Here is a 27,952-nt window from a genome sequence, read left to right as displayed (position 1 = left end):
TGAGATTAGATTCGCGGTGGTGCAGCAGTCGTCGCAGAACGCGAAAAAGTTCATTGTGTGTTTGGTCCGAACAGAAGGAAACGCGAGTGGACGAATATTGGCACAAAAAGAGCGTTAGATGAATTCAGTTTTATTGCCTCTTGTTTAGTTTGACCGGTGTGCGGCGGTGGTGATGGGATCGGAGCCTGCAGCTGGAAGTCTATTGTTGCAAATGATCGTTTCAATACTGGTCGCGTATGTTTGCATTGAACTTGCCTCGGCTAATTACGAAACCACCGATGAAGGTCTTTGTGCGGCAATGGTGGATTGTTTTCTTTGTGGTTTAGATAAGTTGAGCTCAAAGTTTGACCGCTAGTCTCAGTAGTTAGTATTTTGAGTTGTGGGGAAAACGGGCGTACCGCAAGGACATAGGCCAGAAAAAGTCTGCTCCATCGTTTCTGATGATCCCGTTCTCTTAGGTTCCATTCAATATAAAATAAATTCATTTCAATAAAATTTATGACATCAGGATGACATCATCAGTTATTTGATTCAGTAACTTGACAGGTTAACAGAATTATTAGATTGACGGTATTGACAGATTGACAGTATTGACAAGTTGACAGTATTGACAAATTGACAGATAACAAATTGTTCATATGTACAACTACGCAGAAACTAATTTTAATCTTTTTTTTGCAGGTAACTGAATGTCTTTCTTCCAATCTAAAGCGTAAGTGACCCAAAACAAAGTAAAACATGCACATTTAATCTTTTCTGACGAATCTCAGCTTTTTGTCGACATCTCAACAGATGTGATCTCAGCAAGCATCTTTTTCCTAAGATTCCTAAGAAAGTGACATTTGATAGAAGAGATTCGAAAAATATTTCGCCGAAAATCAGTAAACGAATGTCAGTTTGCTGAGATACCAGTTTCCAAACTTGCTGACTACACAGTTCTTGGAAAATTTGCCATACTGAATTGAGCACGTAGTGACCTTGGAATCTAACCTCCCGCCGAAACGCCAGACGAATTCGTATAAACCGTTCAATTAATCTAAACCCCCAAAAATCACTAAATTCGCAAAAACCACTCACTACTACCGAAACAAAACACACCCAACCGGTTTCGCTGCTTGTTCGACGACAAAGTGCGTACACACAACCCCGCTAGCACACAACACACAGCAAGTACGATTTGCGAAATGATAAACGAACGAAAAGCCGGTCACTAATCGAAAACGAATTTCGCGCATTTTTTTGGTCTTCTTTCTAACTCTTCCATCCAAAACAAACGCAGCCACACGCACCGTGGCTGGAACAAAGAAGGCATCGGCTCTGCTCTCATCTTCGGCTGGACGTTTTTGTTTACAAACCATTTCCCCCGCGCTCGACACCGGTCGCGTAAAGCAAGAACGGTTGCATTTTTCGCTAGTAGCACGCACTCCCATACAGCGAAAGTGTTGTATACGCACTTATGTACGTACGTTTATTGTAACTCCACGTTCAGTGAGATGGACTCTTGGTTAATAAATTATGCAGTTCGGTTCGCTCTTGCCATCGTGTGCGCTTGATGCGTGTGTATGTGGGATGATAGTCTCTCTTTACCTTGGACAAACGCACTATTTTACCGCTTGCACTCACTCTCGAACGTTCACACGCGTACTCTTCCCCACTTTTTTGGCAATACATGCGAACGTGGTCTCGTAGCACAGCGGATTCGGTTGAATTCAAACTGGTCATAAAATTGTTGATAATAATCTAATCAATGATATGCTACAATGTGTGGACATTATATGACCCAAACTTTTAATCGATGACTTACTTCAACGTTATGCAAAGAACTGCTACTTAGGCGTACACGCTACAAAGGTTTGAAATTTTATTTCATACAAGGGATAATCTCAAAGAAAGTTTTACCGAATACAAATTAAATACGCCAAGGTCTCATACAAAAGGGCAATCATTTTTTGGTTCACGAAACGAACAGATTACGATACCCAGTTGCTTTGTTTCGCCTTGACAACCAATAGTTACCGAAATATATTAAAACTGGCAACGCTCATTGATCAAAGCGTGCTATTGATTTTGCAATTTTAGTTTGTTTACAAAATCAAAATAAATCATCCAGCGAGCTCGAAGGAATCAAGTTTCTTTCTGATGTTCCGGCTAAAAAATAAATGTTTAGCTGGTTGGCCACAATGTTGCAAATATTCTTCGCCGAACTAGTTCATTCGTTCATCATCGATGCGATATTCGTCGTGTCATTCACCCATGCCTCGAATAACGCTGCGCCGTTCGTCACACGAAAGCACAGAATCATCGAAAATGAATAATACAAACAAACAAAAAATCCGAATCTGATGACTGCTGTTCGCTGCTTGTTCGCATCGTTGTTTGTTGAATTTAGCCATTCATGCAATGTTCATCTTCACGCATCGTTCGGATCGGCACACGAATGGCTTAGGTGATAATCGCCACTAGCCATTCTTCGCTAAGGATTCTTCGTTCTTCATTCCTCCTGCATTGCGACCAAGAAAAACAAATTTCTTGTTCATTGATGGAAGGGTCAGAGCTTCATGACTGAAGTGGTGCAAAAATGCTTGCTATGTTCGGAATAGGATGACTTTTGCTATAAACAACAATTAGTATTACATAATGATTATTTGCTGATGTTTTTTTTATCAGATTTGAAACGGGAAGCTGCGTAAGCAAAGCAAAGCAAATCAATTACATATGTAAATCTGCGGATGTCTCGCGGGCGAAAACCGAATCAACACAATTATGAATCTACATAGTAGACTATTGGTACTTCAAATAACTTTTTTTCTAATGATGAAATCAACACTGGGTGATAGTTTCCTTGAATCTACGTTTAATGATTTTCTTAGGACCATTTGGCACAAATAGCAACCGTAAGACGAAATACTCTTATATAATATAATTTCTATATCTATAGAAGTATAATCAAGCCACAAGTTTTTGACAAATCGATGCATTCCGATTTCAACCAAACTTAGCAAATATTAAACTTTTTGCCAAAACTGAACTGGTTAGTCTTATACCCTAGTATCAATTGAGGTTTTATCGTACTTTTATAGCCACTCATAACATTTAAATTGCACTTGTAGCGTGCTATAAAACTTCAATTGTTGCTTGTAAACATAAGTTTTTGTACCATGAAAGACTATTCTTTAGCTTAAATAGCAGCTAATATGGTTTTAATTTCAGCAAAATTTAGCATGTTTTCAATAAAGTTGTACAACAAAGCATTACAGAAAAAAATGCTGAATATGTATATCTTACTTGACATGACATCAAGAAATAAAATTTGGATATATTCTATTAAGGGGCTACACCACTGTAGAGCACGCCAAATATGTCATGAAAATGGACACAAAATTAATTAAAAAAGCTAAGCAATAAAAAAAAATCCTACGTACGTCGCTGGAGAAATCAATTTTGAATATACTGTGAAAATTTCCAAGCGTTCAAAAAACATTTGTTCGAGTTACATTTGCGGCTTCGAGAAAAACACGGTTAAAGTTTTCAGTACACACGAGATATACATAAGAGGCATTGCGGTAGAATGGAAAATCTCAATATTTATGTATTGTTTGCGTCTTCCATGTTTTGGGACATGATTTTTAACATTCTAAAGCCATTTTTGACTAATAAATTGAAAATCGACTTTTTTTAATTCTACAGTGCTGTGACACTTTAAAACCGTTTTTAGATAAATTTAGTAATTATTATTTAACATAAATGTAATCTTTGGACATATTAAAAATATTTTAGAGCGCATGAGATGTTTAAGGACACCAACCACTAAACTATTTTCATTTGAAAGTTATAAGAACTTCGTCATCTTCGAATAAAGTGCCTGAAAGTGAAACCTGTTTTTTCCATAAAGAATATACGACTTTTTAGAAAAAAAATGGCCTGAAAATGCCAAAACAATTTTTTTATATGTTGCAATATTCATTCAAAATCCTATATAAAAAGTGTTCATAATTTTTTCACGGAACAAACTAGAGTCTAGGGAATCAATATGTCAAGACATATCAATCCTCTAGGCCAGATTTTTAAAGGCAAAATTTTTCTTCGAAAACTTCAAAATTTCTTTTGTGGAGAACATGAGAAATGGACGTTAAAAATATCAATATTTTCCAATATCGCTCAAGTGTTCTACAAGTCATGACATACTATGAAGTTGAACGGAAATAAGCTTTGCTTGCCATAATCAGTGCTACTGGAATATTAAACAGAAATATTTTTAATGAAAAAGTGTTCATAACAGTTTCATAAATAAATTCAAAATGTCTAGCGTGAAAATGCGTTCCGCGATATGCTTTTTTTTAAACGACTTATTTTGATCAGAAATGTGTTGATTATCTTGAAGCTTGCGTTACTAAATGTGATCAAGTTGTTTATTTTAAGTGGGCGAAATTTAAATGTAAAATTGATTGGAACTTGGTACCTCTAGCATATTTCGAAAATGTACGAAAATTTAATTGCTCTGACGATAGAGTAGGGGAACATGGGGAGACTTGACTAAGTGTAAGATTCTACATTTGGCTATAACGTATTCTCTTTGGTTTTTAATTTTTTTAAAATATTTTTATGCTTGTTTCGATCCTTTAAGGTAATTATAAATGTTTGAAATGGAAAATACTTTCATCATAGAAAATATTCTGCTCGGGGCCGCCGTACACTAATTACGTAAGGCTTTTTTAGAACTATTCAACCTCGCCCTCCCCCCAGATGAGAGTTCGTATGATTTTGGTGAACTCCCTCTCCCCCTACATAAGATTTCATCTTACTTTGTGTAATTTTAAATCATATTGTTAATTCATTAAATTATTCGATAGCGAACACGATACTTATTGAATTATTAAAAGAGAACTCAGGACAAAATTTAACTACACACCAAAAAATTATAAATTTTATCATTGACGTAATTGCAAACATGACACAATTTAACAAACCGTAATTCACGAAATGACTAAATATTAAACATCACCGTGTTCCATTTAATTTTACATGAAACATATTTTCCATGCGTAATGACATAAAATTACACTTACTGTAAAATTACATGATTTACGAAATTCAATGTCATGTAAAATTAAAATCAAACGTAAAACTAAGTCATTTTTGATGCTCGTATGTGTCAGGATCAGGAGACGTAAATTTATACGATTTTTTCTAAGTGTGTGTGTAATCATCTGTAGAAATTTCATTTGCATCCTAATCTCGCCCAGTAGAAATTTCAGAATAAATTTTAAGAGATATTTAGAAACTCCGATTTGTTCCACATAATTTGCTTCGCTATATTCCACTTCCTTTGAATCTATTTTTTTGTGATGTAGAACTCAAAAGAATTTATAACCTCTTCTGGTGTGAATTTGTTCGGAGTTCCAACTATAACGCTTATCGTACGCATAGTTCCGACATGGCTACCTTCGACTTTCTTGAAGTAAAATACAGTTCACACTCTGGAACTATACGGCCAACAAGTTCTTTGACAATCACATGACAGAAAATTTTTCGTATACCTTGCGGGTTTGAAGCGAAAGTTTGAAAAGAAGGATGTTGGCCTAACAACACGAAGGGTCTCAACACTTCTTAACTAGTAAAGCAGATTGTGACTCCAGTTCCCGATCAGAACAATGTACCACCAAGAGTCAAGAAATTTCTGTAACTGCTCCAAAACCATTGACAATTAAGCCGCCCCTTACGTTGGCAACAATAAATTCCATAACTAATTTAACAATCATATTCTGTCGCTGCAAAACATTTCAATTTGAGGTCTGCGTTTCCATGACCATGATGTACAGTATGTGCTCATTTTGTTTGAAATATAAAATGTTCATGGCACAAATAAGAAATAGTTTCTTTTTTTACGAGAAGAATATTTTTCTTATCGATTTCATTTTTCATACATGTTTTATGATATTACTTAAGAAAGGACAAACCTTCCCTCCCCCAGGTGAGAATTGGTAAGATATTTTGAAACACCCACTCCCCCCATATGTCCTTACGTAATTAGTGTATGACCCCTAATTAATAAATTTGCGTTAAATGATGTATTTTTTATCAAACTGTGGTACCTACTGTTATTGTTAACCACGTCACAAAAAATCTCACCTTAAACATCAATCTAACTTTATAGCACTAGTTAACAAAGTTAGCAGTCATGGTTGAATTCGTGAGATGTGCACATGCAATGTAATCATTATAGCTAATCCCTAGAAGGGAATGCATTAAAAAATCGAAATTCAACAATTTTATATTTTTTGTTGGTATCTAAGGATCTCGACAATATGGAGTAAAATAATTACAGCACGTTTTTTATGCCAAGTCTTTCCCGATGGGGGAACAAGAAGTAATATTTGTATTGTCCATATTACACCCACAACACACTGTTCATTCTACAGCTAATTTATTTTTAAACAACCGTGCTGATTAAGCGAATTCGTCGTGATACTAGCAAAACATGCGCAATAGGTAAAATTATTGTGATATAACACCATGAGCAGATTAAAATCAAAACTTCATCCAAAAGAATTTTGTTTTGCTTATGCCGAGTTTTATCACCAAACATGGGTTCAATCTCCTTTGAATACTTGACACACAAGGCTTCTATTAAGATTGTACTATATTTAACAAATATTGCCTTGATTCGGCTGTTAATTTAACCCATAGTTTTGTACTGAAGAACCAGTAGCGCATTGGCTTGTTCCGAAAAGTACAACGCATCAGAATAAAAATATATTTCTTCGCGAGCCATCATTCTGCGAAGATAAAATTGAAGTCATCTTCGCCAATAGTTGTAAGCGATCATCGCTATGGTGAGGAATGGTTTGCTGATTCGTTTATTCGTCATTCGCTTCATAGCTTCCTCGTGCAGTTCATTCGGTCGTTCGATGAGTAGCAAGGCAAGAACGTATGGATAAGGCATTCGGGTAAACACGGATTGCCAGTCGGATTCATTCGTGGATGAATATCAACAGCAAGTTGAATATAACAGCGAAGAACGATGTTGGACGAATGCAGGTGATTCATATTCACCGTGCTTCGTCGCGATGAAGATTCTGAAGCAACATTGGTTGGCCACAATCACCTTTAAAACTACAACTGTAAAAACGAGTGATTGTGCTTCTGACTGACTTGTAGATAGAGCAGATGTGGATATTGCAGCACCATATCATATGTCAATGAAGTACTTTCTACTGCCGGCTCTCGTCTTGCGTTTATGCTTATTGATGGGTTATATTCCAGGTGAGGTGCATCCAGGTATCTGCTACGCCGCCATGATTTCAAAGCCAACATCTAAAACGTCGCGTTAGGGTCGATCCACAATAAACAGAATCAATTTCATTCGACACAATTTTGTGATAGTCGAGTTCGGTTAATTTGTTGGTGCACAATTGTGTAAAGTTTTTGTTATTCGCCGACATCTCCAAAATAACACATTTCTTCAATTAGTTGTCCAATATTTTCGCTTTTTAACAAATGTCTAAAAATTAAGTTATGCCGTTCGGTATCCGACTAGTGAAAATCGAGCTTCGAGCAAAACAAGCATAGCAATTTGAACTGTCAGTGGGGCCCATAATTTGTGTGACCGCTGAGATGTTGACTTATGTCAGTTCAATACAAATGGGATAGGGGTGCCATATACGTGGGTGCATTCTATACATACGGTGAAATCCTGTACTATTTGATTTCTACGCTGTGCCAAACACCTGTGATTCTGAAATATTTGGATGAACTCTCCCTTCCTCTGTGAATATCTTACTAATACTGTTGCAATTGACAAATTTAAATATTTTCACATGTGAAAAAAAATGTCCGGATTGGGGTACATCACGAAGATGAGTGATTGATCCGGCATGAACTGAATCGACTATCAGTGATCCGGAAAATGTTTGCGGGATTTAGTTCAATGCGGGAATAGATTAGAGTTTGGTGTCCTGTCTCCGACCGAATCAGCCGTTGTGTATATACTAAAAATAAAACAATACCATTGTAGATGGCTGCAATCACTTTGGTAAGAGCGTTGGACGATTGCTCGATAGCTTGCACTCCAGAACTTCTACTTCTAAGATGACAAACAGTCCCGATACAATAAGGCTCATTTCGTTACTGATCGCTAATAAAAGTGCGTAACAACGCTTGTTAGTTGCCTTTTACCATTTTAGTATCTCGTGATTGGAAAAATAAATTTCAATACTTGATCTTCTAATAGCAAATATCGAAGCTAATAATACTAATTATTAATAGCTCCAACTGGCGTCAAATATGATTACTTATTTGGATATCGTTAGCACACAACTGAATGACCGTCATCAATGAGGAGAACTTGCTATACCCCATTCCATTTGTCACAAAGACGAAGCCCCCTACATCAACACTGCTCAGGTATACGAATTGAGACCACATATAACAGCACTGGCATATCGTTGCATGTTCTGTTCAATACTGAAGTTATCGATGCGTTGGGTCCAAAATGCTTGGTCGGAAAAAAACTTGTCATGGATATAAATCCTGTGCATAGTACATGGAGAACTGGGAATCCAATAGCCGCCGATAACGTCGGCTAGTTTCTTATGTTATTCTGAAGCAATATTACTGATGCATAGGTAACATTGCATAGAAATAAGTCCATATGAAAAGTTTGTTTTATCTATTATATCTGAACCTGTTCAATTTAATTCCATCTAATTTGTCGTCTAATGTTCACATTAGCAGCACCTACAAAAGCTCCGAAGGATTGGAGCAGGTAACATGTCCGATGAACAGATCTGCTAAATAAATAAATTTACCAGCTTCATATTTCCACACGATTCTGAAATCACCGAAACACGTGAAGTAGGTCAAGATGCCTGAAAATATAGTTATAAGTAGTAAATTGAACAAATTGTATTAGGCTAAATGTTTCTCTCGGGTTATTTTTTCACATTGGTTGAAAAATAAGCAGTAGCTGAAACGCAAATAATCGATTTTTCAGTTTTCAGTGCTGCCATTTATAAAGTTAGTTCATCAAAGTACCCTGTCACATTGACACTGTACCTTTATCGGTGTACCCTGCAGGGTTATAAAACGTGTCCTCGAAAAATCCTCAGAGTATTCCGTATTAACATATTTGTATTTGGTAGCGGCACTCCTCGTCCTGGAAATAGTTAAACGTCTACTCTTGGGACGCTCGTATGTGTTGTTCTGCGTGACTGGAAAAATATTTTTTTTTCGTGCATAATGAATGTATAAATAAACCTTAACATTATCAAACAGGTTCACTGTTTCCTTGCGTTCGAATTCGTAGAACAATGTTGCTCTTAGTTTAAGCACACCAGACGCCCCCCTTAAGTTTATTTATTTATTTATAATTGATATCAACAGACACAGTGTGGTCCTAATGATAATTTCTTAATCTATTTAAAAAGTCAAATTGTAATCTGCTACGTGGAATGTGAAGACCGAACTCGGATGACACTCTGTTGAAGGTCCACTGCAAACCAATGATGGCACCGTTTACTCCATAGTTAGTCCGGCGAAGAGTTAATCGGAGGAATAAATTGTTGCGAAGAGCACGGGGGGGAACGTTCATATTTATCGCACTGAGAAGCTCGGGGCAGTCAATTCGATCTTGCAAAATATCCGAAATCGTCATAGCACGGGATAGATCCCGCGGCACTTGCAATGTATCGAGTCCAATAAGCAATCCCCGGCTTTCGTAACTTGGCAGCTGGTGAGGGTTGCTCCAAGGCAATCGACGAAGGGCAAACCGAGCAAATCTGCGCTGTACTGTCTCAATTCGATGGCCACCGTTAAGATAATGAGGATTCCACACAACTGAACAATATTCCAGAGTTGATCGAACGAGTGAGCAGTAGAGAGATTTCAAGCAGTAAATATCTGAAAAGTGCTTAGATATTCTCATTATGAACCCCAAACAACGTGATACCTTTGCGACAATATAGCTGATATGCTGTTTAAACGTCAGTTGTTCATCTAAAAAACTCCGAGATCTTTGACACAATTCACTCTGTCAATCGTGGATTCAGCTAGACAGTAATCGAATCGAAATGGCGTTTTTTTCCTCGAGAACGTAATGACCGTACATTTCTTGGGGTTTAGGGTCATTCGGTTGAGCTCGCACCATTCCGCAAAGGTTACCAGTTGGCGTTGAAGGAAAGCTGCATCATCAGTATTCCGGATTCTATGATATAACTTGAGGTCGTCGGCGAAAGACAACCGTGGTCCTTCTAAACAAAAGTTGACGTCGTTGAAATACAGAAGAAAAATCAATGGACCGAGATGGCTGCCTTGCGGAATACCAGATGAAGCAAAGAACTCTTCGGATACATAATCACCTATCTTGACTGCTAGACGACGATCAGTGAGATACGATTGCATCCAACGGAGAATATTAGTACCAAAGCCAAGTCTTTCCAATTTTGTCACTGCAATAGCGTGATTAATCTTGTCAAAAGCAGCTGAGAGGTCCGTATAGATAACGTCAGTTTGAAGGCCGTCCGACATGGCATCTGTAACATATGTTGTGAACGACAGAATATTCGTAGATGTTGAACGTTTCGGCATAAATCCATGCTGAGTCTCGGAGATATACTGTTTGCAGTGGTTGGAGATGGGTTCCAACACTGCCATTACAAACAGCTTAGGAACTGCGCTTAGCGTTTTAATACCACGGTAGTTGTCAACTATCTTTTTATCACCTTTTTTGTGAAATGGAAACATGAAGGAGGATTTCCAGAGTTCGCGAAATACTCCGGTTGTTAGCGACAATTGAAACAGATGATAAAGAGGTTCAATTAGACCGGCACAGCATTTTTTTAGAATAATAGTTGGTATACCATCTGGACCTGCTGAGGTTGAAGCCTTCATTTTGCCAATCGCCAGTTGTACCATATTATTGTCGATATTGATAGAGTTCAAAGACTGGTATGATTGAGGCACATTAAGAGCCGCATAGAACCTGGGTCGGTGTCAGTTTCTCGTTGGAGAAAACACTCGCGAACTTTTCAGAGAATAGTTGGCAAATCTCCTGTAAACTAGAGCTCATACGTCTTCCATAGCTCATCGTTGAAGACAACCCGGATTCCTTTATTTGCTCGTTTACATGCTTCCAGAATGTTTTAGGTTCGGACTTCAACTTACGTTGCACGTTTCGCAAGTAGTCGCCATGGCAACGCTTCGATGTCTTTTTATAGACTTGGTTAACATGAACGTAGTGTTGTCGCAGCACGTAGCCCCCAAACCCCCACGCTGGGTGCTTAGATTGAAAGTCACTTCTTTTGGGTACATAGCGATTGATAGCATAGCTCATAACATTGGAGAAGGTCTGCACTGCAACGTTGACATCATCATTGTCGAGAATTTCAGTCCAGTGGATATTCGACAGGAAGTCAAAGTTGCCGCTTTTGTGTTGTTGATTTTGGTAATCTTATACGAATTTCTGTCGTTTTAAGACTTCTTTGTTATTTGCATCTTCGTTGGGTTGTGTAAATGGAGCTTGCAAAAATTTCCAATATCCAGTTTCATCATCCCAGGAATGTTGTGTCGATATCGTTTAAAGGTTGGCACGAAGCAGAACGTTTGATTTTTTGTAACCGGGCACATTTCTTCAAGAATAACGGCGTGTATAAGGACAACGAAAAAAATCAATCGTCCATCTGGCGGTGGTTACTCAAAGTAAGGGGATATAGAGAAATCTCAGTGGCCCGCTTTGCTAAAATCAAACATAAAACTATCCATTTTTTTTTTGCTAAACTGTCAAGGTTTTCAAGGTTCTCTTTAAATTTGATAACTCTATCGTAGATATTTAACATACATTCAGGTTTATAATGAAAACGTATGTAAATACAGAGAACTGCCATTTCAAGAAAAGCGGGACTAAATGTTCTAATAACCGGTTTTCAGCTTTTTTGTATGGTTTTCCGAGAAGTGAATCGCAGAGATCTCAGTAAAAGTGACGTTTGTTAGCTAAAACTCGGAAAATATTTCACTAAAAGTTGTCCACAAAATAATTATGCTATTCCATCTACTATTTCTCAGGGTTGTATTTCGACTCAAGAAAAAAATGGAACATAATTGGAAATAATGGACTTTAGCCTACTATATTAAGCTTGTATTCTAATTATTTAATGCTAACCTAAATTGCTAATTGTAACCCTAATCTAATTTATGTACAATCTACTTACTAGTGTTTTGTGTAATGTGTTCGTTGAGGCCCAGAGATGGTTTCCTGCGGTTAGTGGATCCACGGTTATTGGGACGACTCTCGGGTATGTTGCCCTATAGCGGAGCGGTGTTGAGAATGAGCGCGACTCGTTGCTCGGTGAAACGATTCGGTGCGGCAGATTGGATTTTGGTTGTGGGAAAATTGTTCGCCGGGTGATGGGCGCACTCGGACTCGATGGATGTAACCAAATGATGTTTTATAGTATTCGGGATTCCGAATTTATCATCTAAAATTAATCCGCAGTGCATGCGAATGATGACACTGCAATATGGTGATGCTATAGAGAATATGGTTTAGTTTACGATTTGGCAATAATTTTTCGTGCCGTTGGTGTTTAGTTACCTTGATCCTTCTTTCACTCTCTCCAAATTTGTGGAAGGCGGAGAGTACCAAACACTGCGGATTAATCGCAAAATTTACACTATGGCCTAGCTTTGCTTCCACAAATCTGTACTACTTCAGAAGATTGGCCACACGTAAATGAACGAGATATTCATCTCCTAATAGCCAGTCACCTCCGGGATAACTTTTAGTACTTCCCGGTTTAGTTTTTTCTTATTGTTGGTAGCTACTGAGCGATGGGTAGCAGCAGCCTCGGAATGTAACTGATGTTAAGTGTAAACCAAGCTGAATATAATACCTATCAGTCTATACATTTAATTTAATTTTTATTTCGCTCTATTATTTCCATTTCATTTATTTATTTTATTCATAAGTTCTCTTAATATCCAATATTCTATGCTCTGGATTTAGTCGGAAATAGTTCCTGATTACGTAGCCGTAGAGTAGCATAATTTCAAATGTTTTTACTTCGTCTATGATTGTGTTTGCATGTAAATGCACGAAACAGGCAGTCATCGAACCATGGTAAACGATTTGGTCGGTTACAAAGTCAGTCAACAATTGTGGTTTTGTTGGGGTATCAGATTCTAAATTTGCTAACTACAGGGCTGTGCGGATCGAAAGTGTATATCGATTCACAGTTCCGTTAAAAAGTACATGGCATTCAGTATGAGGTTTTTTAAAACTAGCAATAAAATTTAAAAATGTATTGAATCGCAAAACCTTTATTATCACTCGAAAGAACAATCGTTGCCATTTATTATTTGCAAAAAAATTTCTTTCAAATGTTGACCATAGCAGCGCCATTCGATTGGTTCAATTTTCGATGACGTGAACGAGCAGTTCCAATTGTATATGGCTAATTAAAAGTGTAATGTTCACTTTCAATGCACAGTTTTTCCAAATAGGTGAAAACGTACCGAAATTATTTTGGCCTCGAAAGGTTGATGTTTGAACTATAGTGTATTTAGCAAAGTTTGTATATAATATATAACCTATTTCATCCCCCTAAAGCTGAGAAATAAATGTTTGTTTGCTCATTTATAAAAAAATAAAAAAAATATTTTATTCAGACAATTTGTAATGCAATAAGAAAAAAAACTTTGTTAAAGGGACCATATATCTATCTGCTGACTTTAATAGATATTTGTGAAGTTTTCCCATCAAAATCACTTTTTTTTAAAATAACTTTTCCTAGTGATTTCTTAGAATTTCAAAATGTGCTTAGTTTTAGTCAGGCATTTTTAATGATGAAAGTTTATTTGTATCTCTTACAGCTGTTGCGTTATCGAATGTTGTTCTCCCAAAAAAGCAACATTTTGGTATGAAATAACTTATCAATTCGCAAATTTCCGCAGATAAAGCCCTACTTCAATCGTTGTACCCTAATAAACATCTTATGATTCAAGAGCCTAACGACCTGTTCAGCGTATCATCCAAACAATATGTGGAATCGTTGGACTACATATATGGATTAAAGTTCGCGTATAATATTTTTTTATTAGTGTAGGCTTATCCACATAGACTTTGACTTCATATAACCCCGATCGAGCAAATCAATTTTTTCCACATTTTACCCACTGTGCGAAAGTGTCACTCTCTCGCAGATCGGTGATATCACATTGGTCACTCACGCATTAGATAAGCCATGCACTCATTTTTTTTTTTTTATTATTTTCAAAACAAGAATGCTTCTCAATCTCTGTGTTTTATCTCTTTATGTATAAGGCAAATCCGTAATGTTTGGTTTCGTCGATAATCGGAAGGCATTGTTTTCAATTTTTACATAATCAAAATTTCAGAACAATGTCAAAAAATGGTTATGTTCCATAATTGTATAAGAGTGATCGAATTATCCTGTGTGTGATTGAATGAATATTATTCAACCAAACTTGTTTCGCAACATTTAAACGAATCCCCGAAATGTCCCCTTCTTTCGTCCTCCCGGAACTCACGCATACTGTCACCATGCTGCGACTGTCTTTTTTGTTTCGGTTTGTACCCAGCTCCAGCTAGACACATGGTGCGTGACATCTATTCAGGCTCCCACCAGCCTGAACCAAAATAAAATCCCCCACCGCCCCCTACACGTAGACCAAACCCGGCAGCACCTGCCGCACTTCCAGACAGTCCCATCTTGGTAACCGTCGATGCTGGCCACCACCACTGCCGGCTGGCGGCTGTCAATGCGTTATGTGTTCAAAGCTCCCGGCGTGGTGGCGGCGACGGCGGTGTCGGTGGTGATGCCCCGGGTACGGTGGGTATTTCGTGTCTGGTGTGCCGTACCTCGTGTGCGGGTGGGATGGTGGAAACGGAATGGGTGCGTTGTTTTGGGGGAGCATTCAACCCCCAAAGTGGGAAACACTTTGCAGACATTGTAGATAATCAGGCATCCGGCGTCGTCGTCGAAATATGTGGGCCAGACTGGGCTGCTATTACAACGGCCATACGACGACGCTTCAGGTGTAAGTGGGTGGGCTGTGTTTGTGTAGGTAGGGAAAAACAGGACGAGGATGAGGCATATGGCCGGTGTTGCCAGTTTGTCGGTAGTTGGGTGAGTTACAAAACAATTAACCGTCTGCAACAAATATATTTTATATAATATTTTTTCAGTCCCACATATTCTGCCCTATGTCAGTATTAAAGCAGAAATGAATGAAGGTCTTGCAACTCTAGTTTGGATGAGGAGTTTCAATTAAATCGTAGAAAATATAAATGACTAGACATTTGTATTCTTTTAAATTGAAGATGAATAGATTTCCAAATTTCTAAGTCAAAATTTTTTCGGACTTCAGTACCCAGTAAGGCATATATGTGGAAGCAGCATGGGTAGCTACGCATCTCTCGTCATTTATTATAGGTACTGAAAAACCAGATAAGCGCATTTGACAAGAAAGGCTGAACTTGAGCCTGGAGCAAGCTAAAAATCAGAATACACGGCTTAAGTAGCGGTAAAAACAAATGTGTGGCAGTAAGAGCAGGGGTTGATCGGTTGGCAATGTGTGGGACTCACGACTCACTTTCGTATCTAACCACTAAAACGGTCCCTATTCTTTTTTGCCCTTTATCCCACGGAACTATATGAAGCTGTTACTTCGTGGGGGGATAGCTCTCCTTTCGTCACAGCCTTTTCTTTTGGTGACGAGTTTTCCGCAGCAATCTCGGAGCCTCACTTGAGCCATGAATCTCAACCTTTGAACCATTTAACCCTCGACTCTTGTCTTGCCTTTCTTCTCCCTATATTAAGTCGCCAGTTAGCCCTCGTCTCCGTTAGCGATTTAGCTGCTGATTTCATAGGTTATTTTGTTCCTGTTTCAGTATGTCATTCAGCTTCCAACCTTATCACGATCAAGTTGGATAATCCCCGACCGTGAACTTAGCTTACTCCGACTGAGAGTTCCTCGACGGAGGAATTTCTCCCGACACCGATACCCGCTTTTTTAAGATATTTAGCTCCAGTTTTATCGAGATATACTCGGGTATTATCTGGCGGTGAAACAACCTTACTACGACCAAGAGTTCCCCGGTGTCTTGGGACCGATGTCCATTTCGTGAGCCCATTTTTATCACTATATAATCGGATGGTCCACGGCGGTAAATCGACTCTAATATGAATTCTGCGGCGGTAGAGGAACTCTACATCGGCGGAGAGCTGCGGTTTCACGGCGGCTTTCCAGCCGGCGGCATCACTTTGTTGGTCCCTTCGCTAGTTTCTCTGCAGCTCAGATAGTATACTCGTAACTACTTTGTTGACAGCATTCAAGATATATTGGTCACCGCACATTTCTTCGATGATATTCTCAACTCCAGGCATACCCCCTTCGAACTTCTTCGACCCCAGGGGATTCGAATGCCATGTGGTTCGGTGTCTCTTGCACGTTCACATACTCCGGACAAATGTGTGAGGAAGCATATCTATACCGATGCAGTTGTCTCACTCTTGCTGCCACGTAGCCAACGAGGCCGCTGTGGTTCCTTGCATTTCTCCGCTGGTAGCATTTCACGTCCTCAGACAGAGTGATGTAGATACCGTGTACCGCCTTCGATGATATCGAACGTGCTTGTCAACTTTGCCCGTTAACGGCGCCGTTCTGAGTTTAGTGCAGCAGCCCAGGCCGGAATGCCGAACCTCAGTAATGAGGAGGACGCAAGGATACGTATCGTGCAGCATTTTATTCCTCCCATGTTGAGCAAGCTGCATCAGTCATCTTGGTTTTCACGAAGTCTTCGTATGTGCTATCCACCACCATCCGAGTCTTCTCCGAGCTCTTTCTTACCGATAACCAGACACCTGAAACACATTTCCGTTTGTTTAGTAGCTCTAAGGATCAATCCCAACGTGTACACAGACCATCCGTTTTCGTTCTTACCGGTCGACATAAGTTGATTGGCTACTACCGGCAAGAAGCGTAGCGCTGAACATCTGCTCTTTCTCCAGGGTACATTGCGGTATTACTGCACACTTCGTCTTCCGTTGTGATCTCGTCCAGATTACTGCATTTGACCACCGCTTGCTGAACTAAAGTTCTCACGTCCGCTTCTACTCTCACCACTTCTGCCACTAGTTCCCGATAGGTCGACCTCTTGACCGATGGATTACAGCTATCACAGCTACAATGTCAAAGCATTTCTCCCTTCTGAGTGCGTCTGGTACTTAATACCTTCTACTCCCAGCTCCTTCAGTTTGGGATCCTCTCTTACCCTTTTAAAGATCGCGGCGTACGTCTCGCCGTCATTTTCTTTGACGACTAGAGAGTCCGCCTTATACCTCTCCTAGCGCAGCCGAAGGACTTGTTTCTTCTTTTCATCTTTTTCTGTTTTCTTCCTTCTCTCTTCTATACTTTCTACGATTTGCCATTCACTTTCCATTTGTCGGCCGTTTCGCTGTCCTACAGCAACCTTCTTGGGCTTTTTCGGTTCCTTCTCCTTTCCTGGTGTTTCCCTTACTCTTTTCACGGATCGGGAATACCGGACACGCTTCGACGTCCTAAGAGCTTATGTTTTCGCTACTTCCGTGGTCTTCAGTGCCTTCTCGGTGTTTTCTGCTCTTCTAGTAACACCATTTGTTTGCATTCTGCGGCTGCTACGGCTGATTAGATGTGGATCACTAGATTCATAATATGTGCGTGTTGCCCTCGCCTTTCACGAACTGGTAGAGCTCTCCGATTTTTTGGTTTTATTTGGTAATTTCGGCGTGCGTACTAGCTTTCTTTGGTGCCCTATTAGTTTGTTGCCACTCCTGCTCGGTACGGCCTTCCTGGGCATCTCTCGCTGCTGCGGCTGCATTTGGTACTTGATTGTTTTGTTGGATCGGTGACCTAGGCCCTAGGACTTTTGACGAACGGTGGGTAGACAATGGTAAGTAGTTGCCTCTATATGATCCCATGGTTATCTTTGCATCCAGTGAGATTGCATGTGAGGAGTGATGCAGTCCTTCATAGGGTACCGCGTTCAGACCCGGATCGGTGCTAGTCAGTAGCGCTCAACTGAGCCTGCTTCCACCGGCTAAGGTGCCGGGTTTTGAACGTACTTGGAGACCTACCAAAGCGGGACGAAGAGGAATAGCAACTACCATTATCCCAATTGCCGTGTTGGAGAAGTGTCACCCATTCTTACCAGGGTCCATGGCTAAATTTCGATGAAATCCTTATTCACATCCGTTGCTCTAGTATGCTATAATTAGAATCATACTGGTATCGATCCTAATATGCCGGTTGGCACTCCAGTTGGATGTACGAAGCCGACGCAGGTAGTTTTTGACAGACGTATCGAGAAGAGGTGGGGTGTACTCATTACTGGCCTGGTGCTACAACTCGTCCACATAGAAATCACGCACACGCTCAATACCAGTTCTCATATAAGGGCATTTGGGAACTTCATTGCCAAACGTGGAACAACGATCTAGCTCTTTAGCGATCGAGGTACGAGCTTCGTTGGTGCTAATCGAGAGGTGAACAAAGCAGTTCGCTACTTGAGTCAGGAGAAGATCATGGAGCAGTTCGCAACTCCAGACACTAAGTGGTCGTTCTTGTTGCCGAGTATTATGCACATGAGTGAAACCTGGAAGAAATGGGTACAATCTGTGAAGAAAATATTGAAAAACATGAAGCATCCAAGCCTGTCGGCACAGACGAACACCCTCCTGGAACACCCTTCTGGAAATAAACTCGCGCCTCTTAGTTACGTTCCAAATGGTTTGTTACGAGTTCCTCCTATCTCAGATGATGGTGGTTCACTTTCGAAACCGAACAGCTTTCAATCTTTATCTGAGGATGCTGGCTACCTCCGGGTACCACCAGTAAACGACACGTTTTGGGGACGAACCGCTTGTTCGAAGAATGCATGGTTGCGTTGTTTAAAGCAATGGCGCACCACCTTGGCAATGGCGTTCGTGGAGCCCCACATCGTGTGGTGTGCGTTGAGGTCTCCCATTAGACGAAGGGGGTTGAAAGTTGTTTGACTAATCTTCATTGTTTGTTGTCAATGTCGTTGGTGTCTTGGTGGATGTAGAGTTAAACTACTGTATATTTTACCGAAGAGTATATTCAGCGCGTCACTGCAATCAGCTCGGTGTTAAGCTGTATGATCTCTGACGAAAAATCGGTCCTACTTAGGAGGTCCATCGTTTGATATAAGTTGGATCCTCTTGCACTGTCCGATGTATAGTGGAGATTGATCCATGAAGCTAAGTTAGAATTGTTCTTAAGATGTGTCTCCTGAAGAGCCAAGCAGATTGAGCTTCCGCAAGCGTACAACTGTCCGGGTTTTGTTGCGGGGTCGATTTGTTGAGGCTGTGCATAATGTCGCTGCGTCCAGAGCATCTTTACTGACCATTTCTGGGTGGGCGACTATACATTCCTTTAAAAATAATAGCTTCGGCACTCACCCGAGATAATGCGGATTGTTCGTGCCAACAGCCGCCGGAGGTTCATAGAAATAGTTGTGTATCTCCTCGGACAGATTGACATGGAGACGGGCTCTATGATTTCAAGTGTCCACAGTCCATTAGTGTTTTGGCATTCTTTGCCTTCTGTCGACATTTTTGAAACTGATTTTGTGCTGGATCGAAATGTCACCGAGTACCATGAACATCCGGGCACCAGGCTCCAACAACGGCTCTTTGATTGCCATGACGGTGATGTGTTGTTTGATAAGTTTGACGTGCGCCCGTTTCATCCTCTATTCTTACTTATTTCATAAACCAATATTTCAGCACCTTCTTAAGGATGCCACTTTTGGGGACGGCCAACTGAACTAACCGCACGCAACGGATCTGATCGTGGTTCAATCCATTAAAATGACTAAATATTTTAAAGATAAAAAGATACGCACATCGTAAGGTAGAAGTCCTTTAGTGTGTTCACAAGTATTGTTTCCAATTTTGGACGTAGCGTCAGCCCAGTGCATTGGTGTAGTGCCGTGTTTCTGAAGAGAGGAAGTCGAAACGCAAACACCTAGACTAATAAAATTTAGATTCTAAAACTGAATTAAGATGGTGTCCCTTTGTCATTCTAGTTTCTTTAGTTGACACCGTTTCAAATTAGTCTGTACAAGTGGTAACACTGCCTATGTCATGCAACAACAACAAAGACGAAACAAAACAATAAGTTCGGGAGACCCTATGTGTTATCCGAAAACGTCAAACTTATAATTTTAAATTATTGAAGTGAACCGAAATGAAAATTCCTGCTATGAGTGTGAATTTTAAACTGGCCACGATCCTGATCACCCCGGTGGTTGTTGTTTATAAATCAACTAAATTACACCAAAACTAACCAATCCGACCGAACACGCACCTAATTCTAATGTAGCTTCCCAGTAACACATTATCCTTCGCACCCGAAAATGATTCACCTCTACCTAGTCTGCAGCAGTCTCCGGAGAAAGTTCTTTTCAATACGCAACTAAATTTGGCTCCATCGATGCGTGTCGAAACCCCGTATGTAGTATAGACCAGACAGTAATGACATGAAATGAATGCCTACTTACGCGCTCACAAACAGTCTCACGAGTCTGACCGTCGTCGTCGTCGTTGTCGATTTTGTCGGTGCCAGCGACGTCGTCGTCGCGGCACGTCTCGGGTGTGCGTTTTTGAACTTGACTTCAGTTGAACTTTGGTCCCAACCTCAACCCCAAACACCATTCATGGGAAGGCCTCATATTTTCGAATGACGCACTGTCTCCGACGAAAAGCAAACGCTGCGTGGAGCCCCCGAAAAAGGGTGGCAGGAACTCGCATCGCAGTAACCTTGTGAAAGCAAAGGCACGCACGTAGACACACGCACACACACACCCATACACATACAAAAACAGCCAGGAGTTAGTCAGTCATCGGGCAACCGTCTGGCAGCCAGGCGGTTCTAGTGTTATCGGATGGGAGTTATGGATGGTGTAATGTTCTTTTTATAGTGCGTGTCTGGATTTTTGCTTTGCCTGCTTGAGTTTTTTTTCGATTTTTGCTGCACCGCTTTCCATCCCAGACGACGACGACGACGACGACGACGACGAAACGACGACAGGCCAACCGACCGACCGGCAACCAACGGCTATAGTATGCTGCGTGCGCGTCGGCTCATTTCCGTGCGGGGCTTCTCTGGAGTGGGATTTTGGAGCTACTGGCCGTGCTGGGTGGTGGAAGGTGGACTTTTTTGGGAGGAAGGGACCACCCGTCTGGGTCTTCAATGACTATTCGACCTCGAGTTGGTTAGTGTGAGGGATGGGACAGGGGTGAGTAGAGGGGGACAGCACGAGGGAACGGCGGTTATATATACTTAATGTTAAGCATGATACTGTTTTTTTCTGTTTCGCTTTATTCTAGCACGTAGTTTTTTTTTGCTCCAGCCATCAATGTTTAGTCTGGCGGTGCGTCTGGGAAAGTTTTTTTTTTGTTTTTCGGTGCGTTGCTTTTCTCATTAACGCTCTGCTACTGGGGCTGCTAGAGTCCGGACCGGGCGGCGGTGTCTGTTGTGGGGTCGACTCGGAGGGGAGCTTACGGCTGGTGGTGGTGGTGGTGGTGGAAGACCTGTGATAGCATGGATGAACTTGAATTTTTCGACGGCTGGAAGGTTGTATACAATGTGATCGAATGAGCGGAAAATGGGTCTGAGCTTGAGGGGGTTGTTTTGTTCGAGACGGCTGAAGGTTTTGCCGTTTTGGCAAATATGCACCGCCGAGTAAATATCTGAAGACTTACGGAATAGTATGGAGCAATGACCCGATCACATGGGATGAGTGGGAGTGAGTTGAAAAGCGCCACTGACAAAAAAGAGGGTGCAACGGGGAAAGTTTTAAATATAACGAATTCCGATGTGGGAATTCGGTTACTATGGCTGACTACAGTTTCATGAGTATGAGCTATTTCGTCGGAGGCTATGGCGTAGGATTTTAATAACTCTAAAGAACAATAGTTAAAGGGAAAGGGTAGTATAATTAAATCTACTTGCCGTGAAACTTCTTCAATTAAAACAATTTAGTTTCATCAACTGTGGCTTACTAGTAGTTTGACAGCAATTTATTATCCTTCTCTTCACAAGATCAGCCTATAGGCCGTGTGTCAACCGGTTGGTTGAAGTATCTGAACAAGAATTGAACCAATAGTCCCCCTCTCCAATGTCGAAGAAATAGACAGAAAACAGATTCCTTGTGATGTTCAAATTATGGTCATTACGCTAATCCTTCAAGGGTTCTCTATGAGGGATTTTATGTTAACGATTTTGGCATCAGTGGTCCCCGGTTTGGTGGTTCACAGGGTAAGACGGTTTTACAAGTTCATCATGATATGTGCGGGTGCGTCAGGAAGGCTTCTTGGTAGTCAGTAGGATCGTAGCACCTGTGGCATAACCAGAAATTTGGTTTGTGGGAGGTTTTCGTGTAGTTCATTGTCTTTCTAAGATTTGTATATTAGTTGCGATAGTAGAGATTGTTTCGATCCAGATGACCTTCAGTGATTGAGATGAGCTTTTTATACGGTGTATCTGTACGGTGATTGTTGACTCTCGGAGCTGCAAAATTAGACTACCATTAGAAAAGAAGAGCGTCTAATGTAAGGTGAAATGCGTATCGACAAATAAAACTCTGATGATTTGAATTTGATTAAATTGCTAAAACATCCCAACTCCTATGGTAAAATACAAAGTCGTCGTTGAGTCGTCGAGAAACTTTCTAGTTTTCCGATCTGTATACTTCACATACTTGCTGTCACTTGAGTACTATGGCTCTAATTTTCATAACTTTTCCTACCCAGTAAACTCTAGCTAATTGAATGTCGTTAAAATATAAAAAAAAAACTTTAAGTTTGCTTGTATGGCCCTTTTCCATGCCTTTCCATACTTTCTGCATTCAAACCCTTGCGCTACCTTGAGTACATAGAACTTCAAATAGGCCTGTCATATATTTCAGTCCCTTTGAATTGAATGTCCTTAGCTAATATAAAAAGGCGATTATAAAGGTCACATAATTCAATTTCACCATACACGAAATATTGTATTAACAGGATGTTACTATACAATAGGGTGTCTCAAAATGACATCATGTTACAAAAGTCATCGGGCTCATTTCTGACATGAAAGGTTAAGGTATTAGGACCACTTTCTTCTTCGGAGTGAGTGTGCTAAAACACTTCCTACTGGTGGCGAATTTTGATTTTTTGAAAAATGGGCCCATTTTGGATAAAATTTCAAATTTATGCCTGTTGAAGTGGTCCTGAACTGTCTTAGATTTCTTGTCATCATTTTTTATTTTTCTGGAGATCCAAACGGAGAAGTTTGGTTAGTTAGTTTGTACAAATTTTGAATTATAAGAGCGGCAGAGCCATTAAAACTTAGTAAAAAGTGAAATTTTTGGCGTTTTTCAGTATTTTTTCTTCAAAACTGGGTATCTACAAAATTTTAAAAGTACAGAAAACACTTTACATAGTTGAGCCGAATTCAGGGGCGTAATTTTGCTGAAGAAAGTGTATAGCTACGGCTAATGGGGTATGAGTTATTTAAGTTTTTGTTAGATAACCTTTGACATTTGCTTTGACCATACATTGTTTTTTGAAAAATAAAAGGAAAATGATGAAAAATGACGTTTTCTGAACGTTTTTAGTATGTCAGGACGAGGTTTAATGAGCATCTGATGATTTTTTTTGTAACTTAAATTATAAAAATAATGATAACTTTGCTAATGACGCCAAGTCTCTAATTATTTTTTGAAGAGTTAATTCTCCATAATTACTTCTAGGAGGCATCTTCAACAAATTGTGTCAGATGATGCGCCGTATTCTGTTGTAAAAGTTTTTCGAGGATAGTTGCCCCAAATTTGACTATTTCGGAATTATGTGATCTAAACAGTAAATATCAGTTTTTCAACACTCACCTCACTCTTCTGTATTTTTCTCCACTTCAAAGTTCCTAATATGAAAATAAAACTTTATATACAAAATTTAAATACGCCAATCAATTCAGCCTTCCAATATACGCCGTAACTTGCCATAAACTCGACATATTTGTTTAATTTTAGTGATTTTCAAACCCGCTAGATGGCTATTAGTATACAAAATAATTTAAAAAAAAATCGTCAGATACTCGTAGAAACCGATTCTGATGTACTAGAGACAAGCGAAAACGCCATTTTTTCATCATTTTCCTTCTATTTTCCGAAAAATAATATGCGGACTAAGCCCACTTAAGTTGTTTTATTTTGTAGAACAGTGTTATTTTTTATAAATCTCATATAATGTCAAAGGGTTATTTAACAAAAACTTAAATAAGTTATACCCCATTGGCTGTAGCTATACACTTTCTTCAGCAAAATTACGCCCCTGTATTCGGCTCAACTATATAAAGTGTTTTCTGCACTTTTAAAATTGTTTAGATACCCAGTTTTCAAGAAAAAATACTGAAAAACACCAAAAATTTCAAATTTTTAGTTTTAATGGCTCTGCCGCTCTTATAATTCAAAATTTGTACAAACTAACTAACCAAACTTCTCCGTTTGCATCTCCAGAAAAATAAAAAAATGCTGAAAAAAATCTAAGACAGGCATAAATTTGAAGTTTTATCCAAAATCGGCTCATTTTTCAATTCAAATCAAAATTCGCCACCAGTAGGAAGCGTTTTAGAAAACTTACTCCGAAGAAAGAGTGGTCCTAATACCCTAACCTTTCATTTAAGAAGTGAGCCCGATGACTTTTTTTAACATGATGTTATTTTGGGACACCCTACTATACAAAGGGAACAGAAACGTTAGTTGTAAGTACCAACATGAAATATTGCAATAATGTTAGAGCCGAAACCCCCGTGTCCTTGAAGATAATGCAGTCGAGATTCAGCTGCACTATTTATCTCCAGAAACTCCCGTTGTCGGTATTACCATATTTATTTCGCAATATGGCGAAGTATTCTTCGTCAAAAAGGAATGAAATCTAAACGGTGTTCGAATGTTGAAAATGCGGTTAGAGGGCTCCATTCCTTCGTAACCTTGTAACCTGGATTTGCCTATGCTCACACCACGTTGTGTACTTCTGACAGTTAGTCTTCCAGGTGTACATACTGTAAACAATCTGCACCCTACGGACACCCCTACAAGGTAGTATCCAAGACAAAAACACCATCCAGAACGATAAGAAAAAACTAAAACAAATTGTTGTCCAATCAGTAACATTCGCTACATCATCGACAAAGCAACGTCATCATCCAGCGCTTTAGCATAAATAACCAACACCACCAACGAGAAGACAGGAAACAAAAAAAAGGCATCATGACCGTAATCCACCAATCGCAGATCCAAACATTCAACCATCTCCAATTTCTGAAGCAGTGACGAAAATGTGAACGAAAGGCGATAACAAAGGAAGCGAACTGAATAATCCGAAGATGTCATCAGGTGATACTGAAAACGCTCCAACTCCGGTGTAAAAAAATCTCCGCACGCACTGGTAAATTGAGTACAACAAATATAATTAGGATACACCGTTACGTTAGGTTCATTAACTGCTACAAATGTAGTTTCTAAAGAATTAGTGGTATTCACAGAAGATCTAGTTGATTGGCCACTCATCATTAGTAGTTATCAGTACATGCGTGCGGATACTTTCATTCGAAGAACTTGTTGAGACCTCAGCGTTGCCTCGAGGGTAATGCAAAAGAGGTAATGAGTAGCTTCGTTCTTCTTTACCCGACAACAGCTTCTCAAGTCATATCCAGACTCCAAATACTGTATGAACGTCCGGAGCAGATATTGCGAGCAACTCAAGTCCCGAAAGCCGATCGATTGGACATGCCGGTGGGTTTTGGATTGGTAGTGCAGAACTTGTGCGGACATTTGAAAGCGGTTGAATTAAATAGCCATCTGTCAATCCTGGTGTTGCTACAGCCGTTGAACCTTAAACTACCGTCAGCTGTGAAGTTCGACTGGGCGTTATATTAGCAGTGGCTTCCGATGGTTGACCTGACCATTTTCAAGGATTATGTCGCAAAACTTGCATGTGTTGGTAGTAAGGTGATAATATTATTGAAACTACAACGAAACCTATGATACTTCACCCGAAATCACTGGACCAACCTCGGCGATGTGCCGGTTTTGCCGCGAAAGATGGGATAGCCAGAATAACAACTGACATCGTGCTGCAAAAACAAATGTGCTGGAGTAATAGCTGGACCTCCAAGAAAAGAGTTGCCGGCCCCAAACGGCGCGGAGCAATTCCGTCGAATTGGAGTCAGGATTCTGTATCCAACGAAGCGAGTACAATGAACGAGCGGCATTCGCTAGAGACTAACACAAATGATGCGCAGGATCATGGCACAGTTACGAGCGTGAAAGAAATCAGTGAATTATCAGCGACAAATAAAGACTAAGAGTTGTCCTGACTGCATCAGAAAGCAGCTCATCGATTTGGTCACGCACCTTCACTCTACTGGCTGGAGTGCGTAAACGTAGAGGAAGCGCTTGAATACGTGGTCTTCGGCTGCCCCAGACTGTAAGCGAGTTACCGAGCCTAAGTGCAGAGAATGTCGTACAAGAGTTGTTACGGCATTTAATTAGCAAGGGACTGGAAGATGAAGTATATTTTTCATTATTAAGGGCCATAGTACTCAAGGGAGAGCAAGGAGTTGAAGGGAGAAAGTTTAAAAAAGCGTGGAAGGATCATATATGCAAGCTTAGAGCTTACCGGCGACTTAACTTTTTGTCTTCTACCGTAGGAGTCAAGACCTTTTTAATATTAGAAATGCGAATCACCTGAGTCTACGGCATGTCCGGACAAGCGTAAAGTAACATGTTACTTTATGCTGTCGGAACGGAATGGAACCGAACCGAAGAATACGTAGTTCAGCTGGTTGTGTTGGGAGGTTGTCAGTTTTACTGAAGCCTCATCTACCACCAACAGGAGCTCTACCATTTTGAGGACCGTAGTTCTTTTCACGACCTTCCAGCGTTCTGTGAAGAAATTGTCGTTCTGATTCTGCACCAGGCGGAGGACGTTCCCATCGGACCTATCGATGCTGTCGGGGAAATACTCGATGTAAAGCGCTTGTTTTGGAATCTGCGACGCTTCAACAGCTTCCAATGAAACGCCTTCCCAGGGCTTGATTGCAGCTGTGGCATCCTTCAGCCACTTAGCTGTATCTTTGTCTACACAGGCGATTTCGAGATACCCTTGTTTGTAGGTGCACTTCCTAAACTTGGGTCTCGTATTGCTTGAGCTCTGCTCCATGACGCTAGCGATCAGCGCGCATCGAGTAGCATTCAGTTGTTCATGGCTGAGGGTATTTGCAGGGTACCCAACCGGAATGATGGCCGCTACTCAGTTTTCAGTGTCAGTCTAGGATCCTGATTCTTGATTTTTTTCGGTTGCGGTTCCTTCCTGCACCGACTGTTGTTCGGCGACTCCGTGTCCGTCGAACGCTGTCGCTTAGATGGTGCCTTCCCTATTGGGATTTTTGACAATTCTAGCGCTTCAGTGTGTTTGTTGCTGTTTCTCAGCAGCCACCCATAGCTTTGCTTCGCCGCTCCGCTGAAGTGGTGAGTTCTTCCTGTTCCTCTTGTTTTCTTCTCGGAGACCTTCAACCCACCGGTTGCCCCGCCGGACTGGTCTGTGTCCTCCTTGGCCACTGTCTGATCCTCGTCTCTATCTCTAGAGTTGAGAATAGACGAAGTGCAGGACACAACATCCTCCAACGAACAACTATTCAGCAGCTCTCCAAGTTTGAGAGGGTGCCAAGGTACGGGTTTTGAGGCCCGCCCGTTGGCACCCTCTCATTTCGATGCTACAGCAGAAGGCTGATAGCACCCAGCCGACGCCGGTCTAATGATTACATGTCCTCGATAGACTCACGTGAAGCCATGAGATAAGGAACCTGTGAGTACTATGTTATCTCACCATTT

The 27,952-nt window shown here is 40.4% G+C and overlaps 2 protein-coding genes across 11 annotated transcripts in view; one reads left to right on the top strand and one right to left on the bottom strand.

Moving 5' to 3' along the window:
• LOC131678824 (longitudinals lacking protein, isoforms A/B/D/L) overlaps window positions 1-27,952 on the top strand; it is a 573,802-nt gene that overhangs the window by 96,475 nt on the left and 449,375 nt on the right. The window lies entirely within an intron of this gene.
• Window positions 26,847-27,281, bottom strand: LOC131676042 (uncharacterized). The gene has a single exon (XM_058955170.1). It carries the CDS (start codon window positions 27,279-27,281, stop codon window positions 26,847-26,849), a length of 435 nt encoding a protein of 144 aa, XP_058811153.1.

Source organism: Topomyia yanbarensis, chromosome 1, assembly GCF_030247195.1.
Source record: "Topomyia yanbarensis strain Yona2022 chromosome 1, ASM3024719v1, whole genome shotgun sequence".
In the NCBI taxonomy this organism is placed as follows: domain Eukaryota; kingdom Metazoa; phylum Arthropoda; class Insecta; order Diptera; family Culicidae; genus Topomyia; species Topomyia yanbarensis.
This window is presented reverse-complemented; position numbering and strand designations above follow the sequence as displayed.

Excerpts from the sequence above, each read along its gene's own strand:
- LOC131676042 (XM_058955170.1), bottom strand. The coding sequence starts at position 27,281 with ATGGAGCAGAGCTCAAGCAATACGAGACCCAAGTTTAGGAAGTGCACC.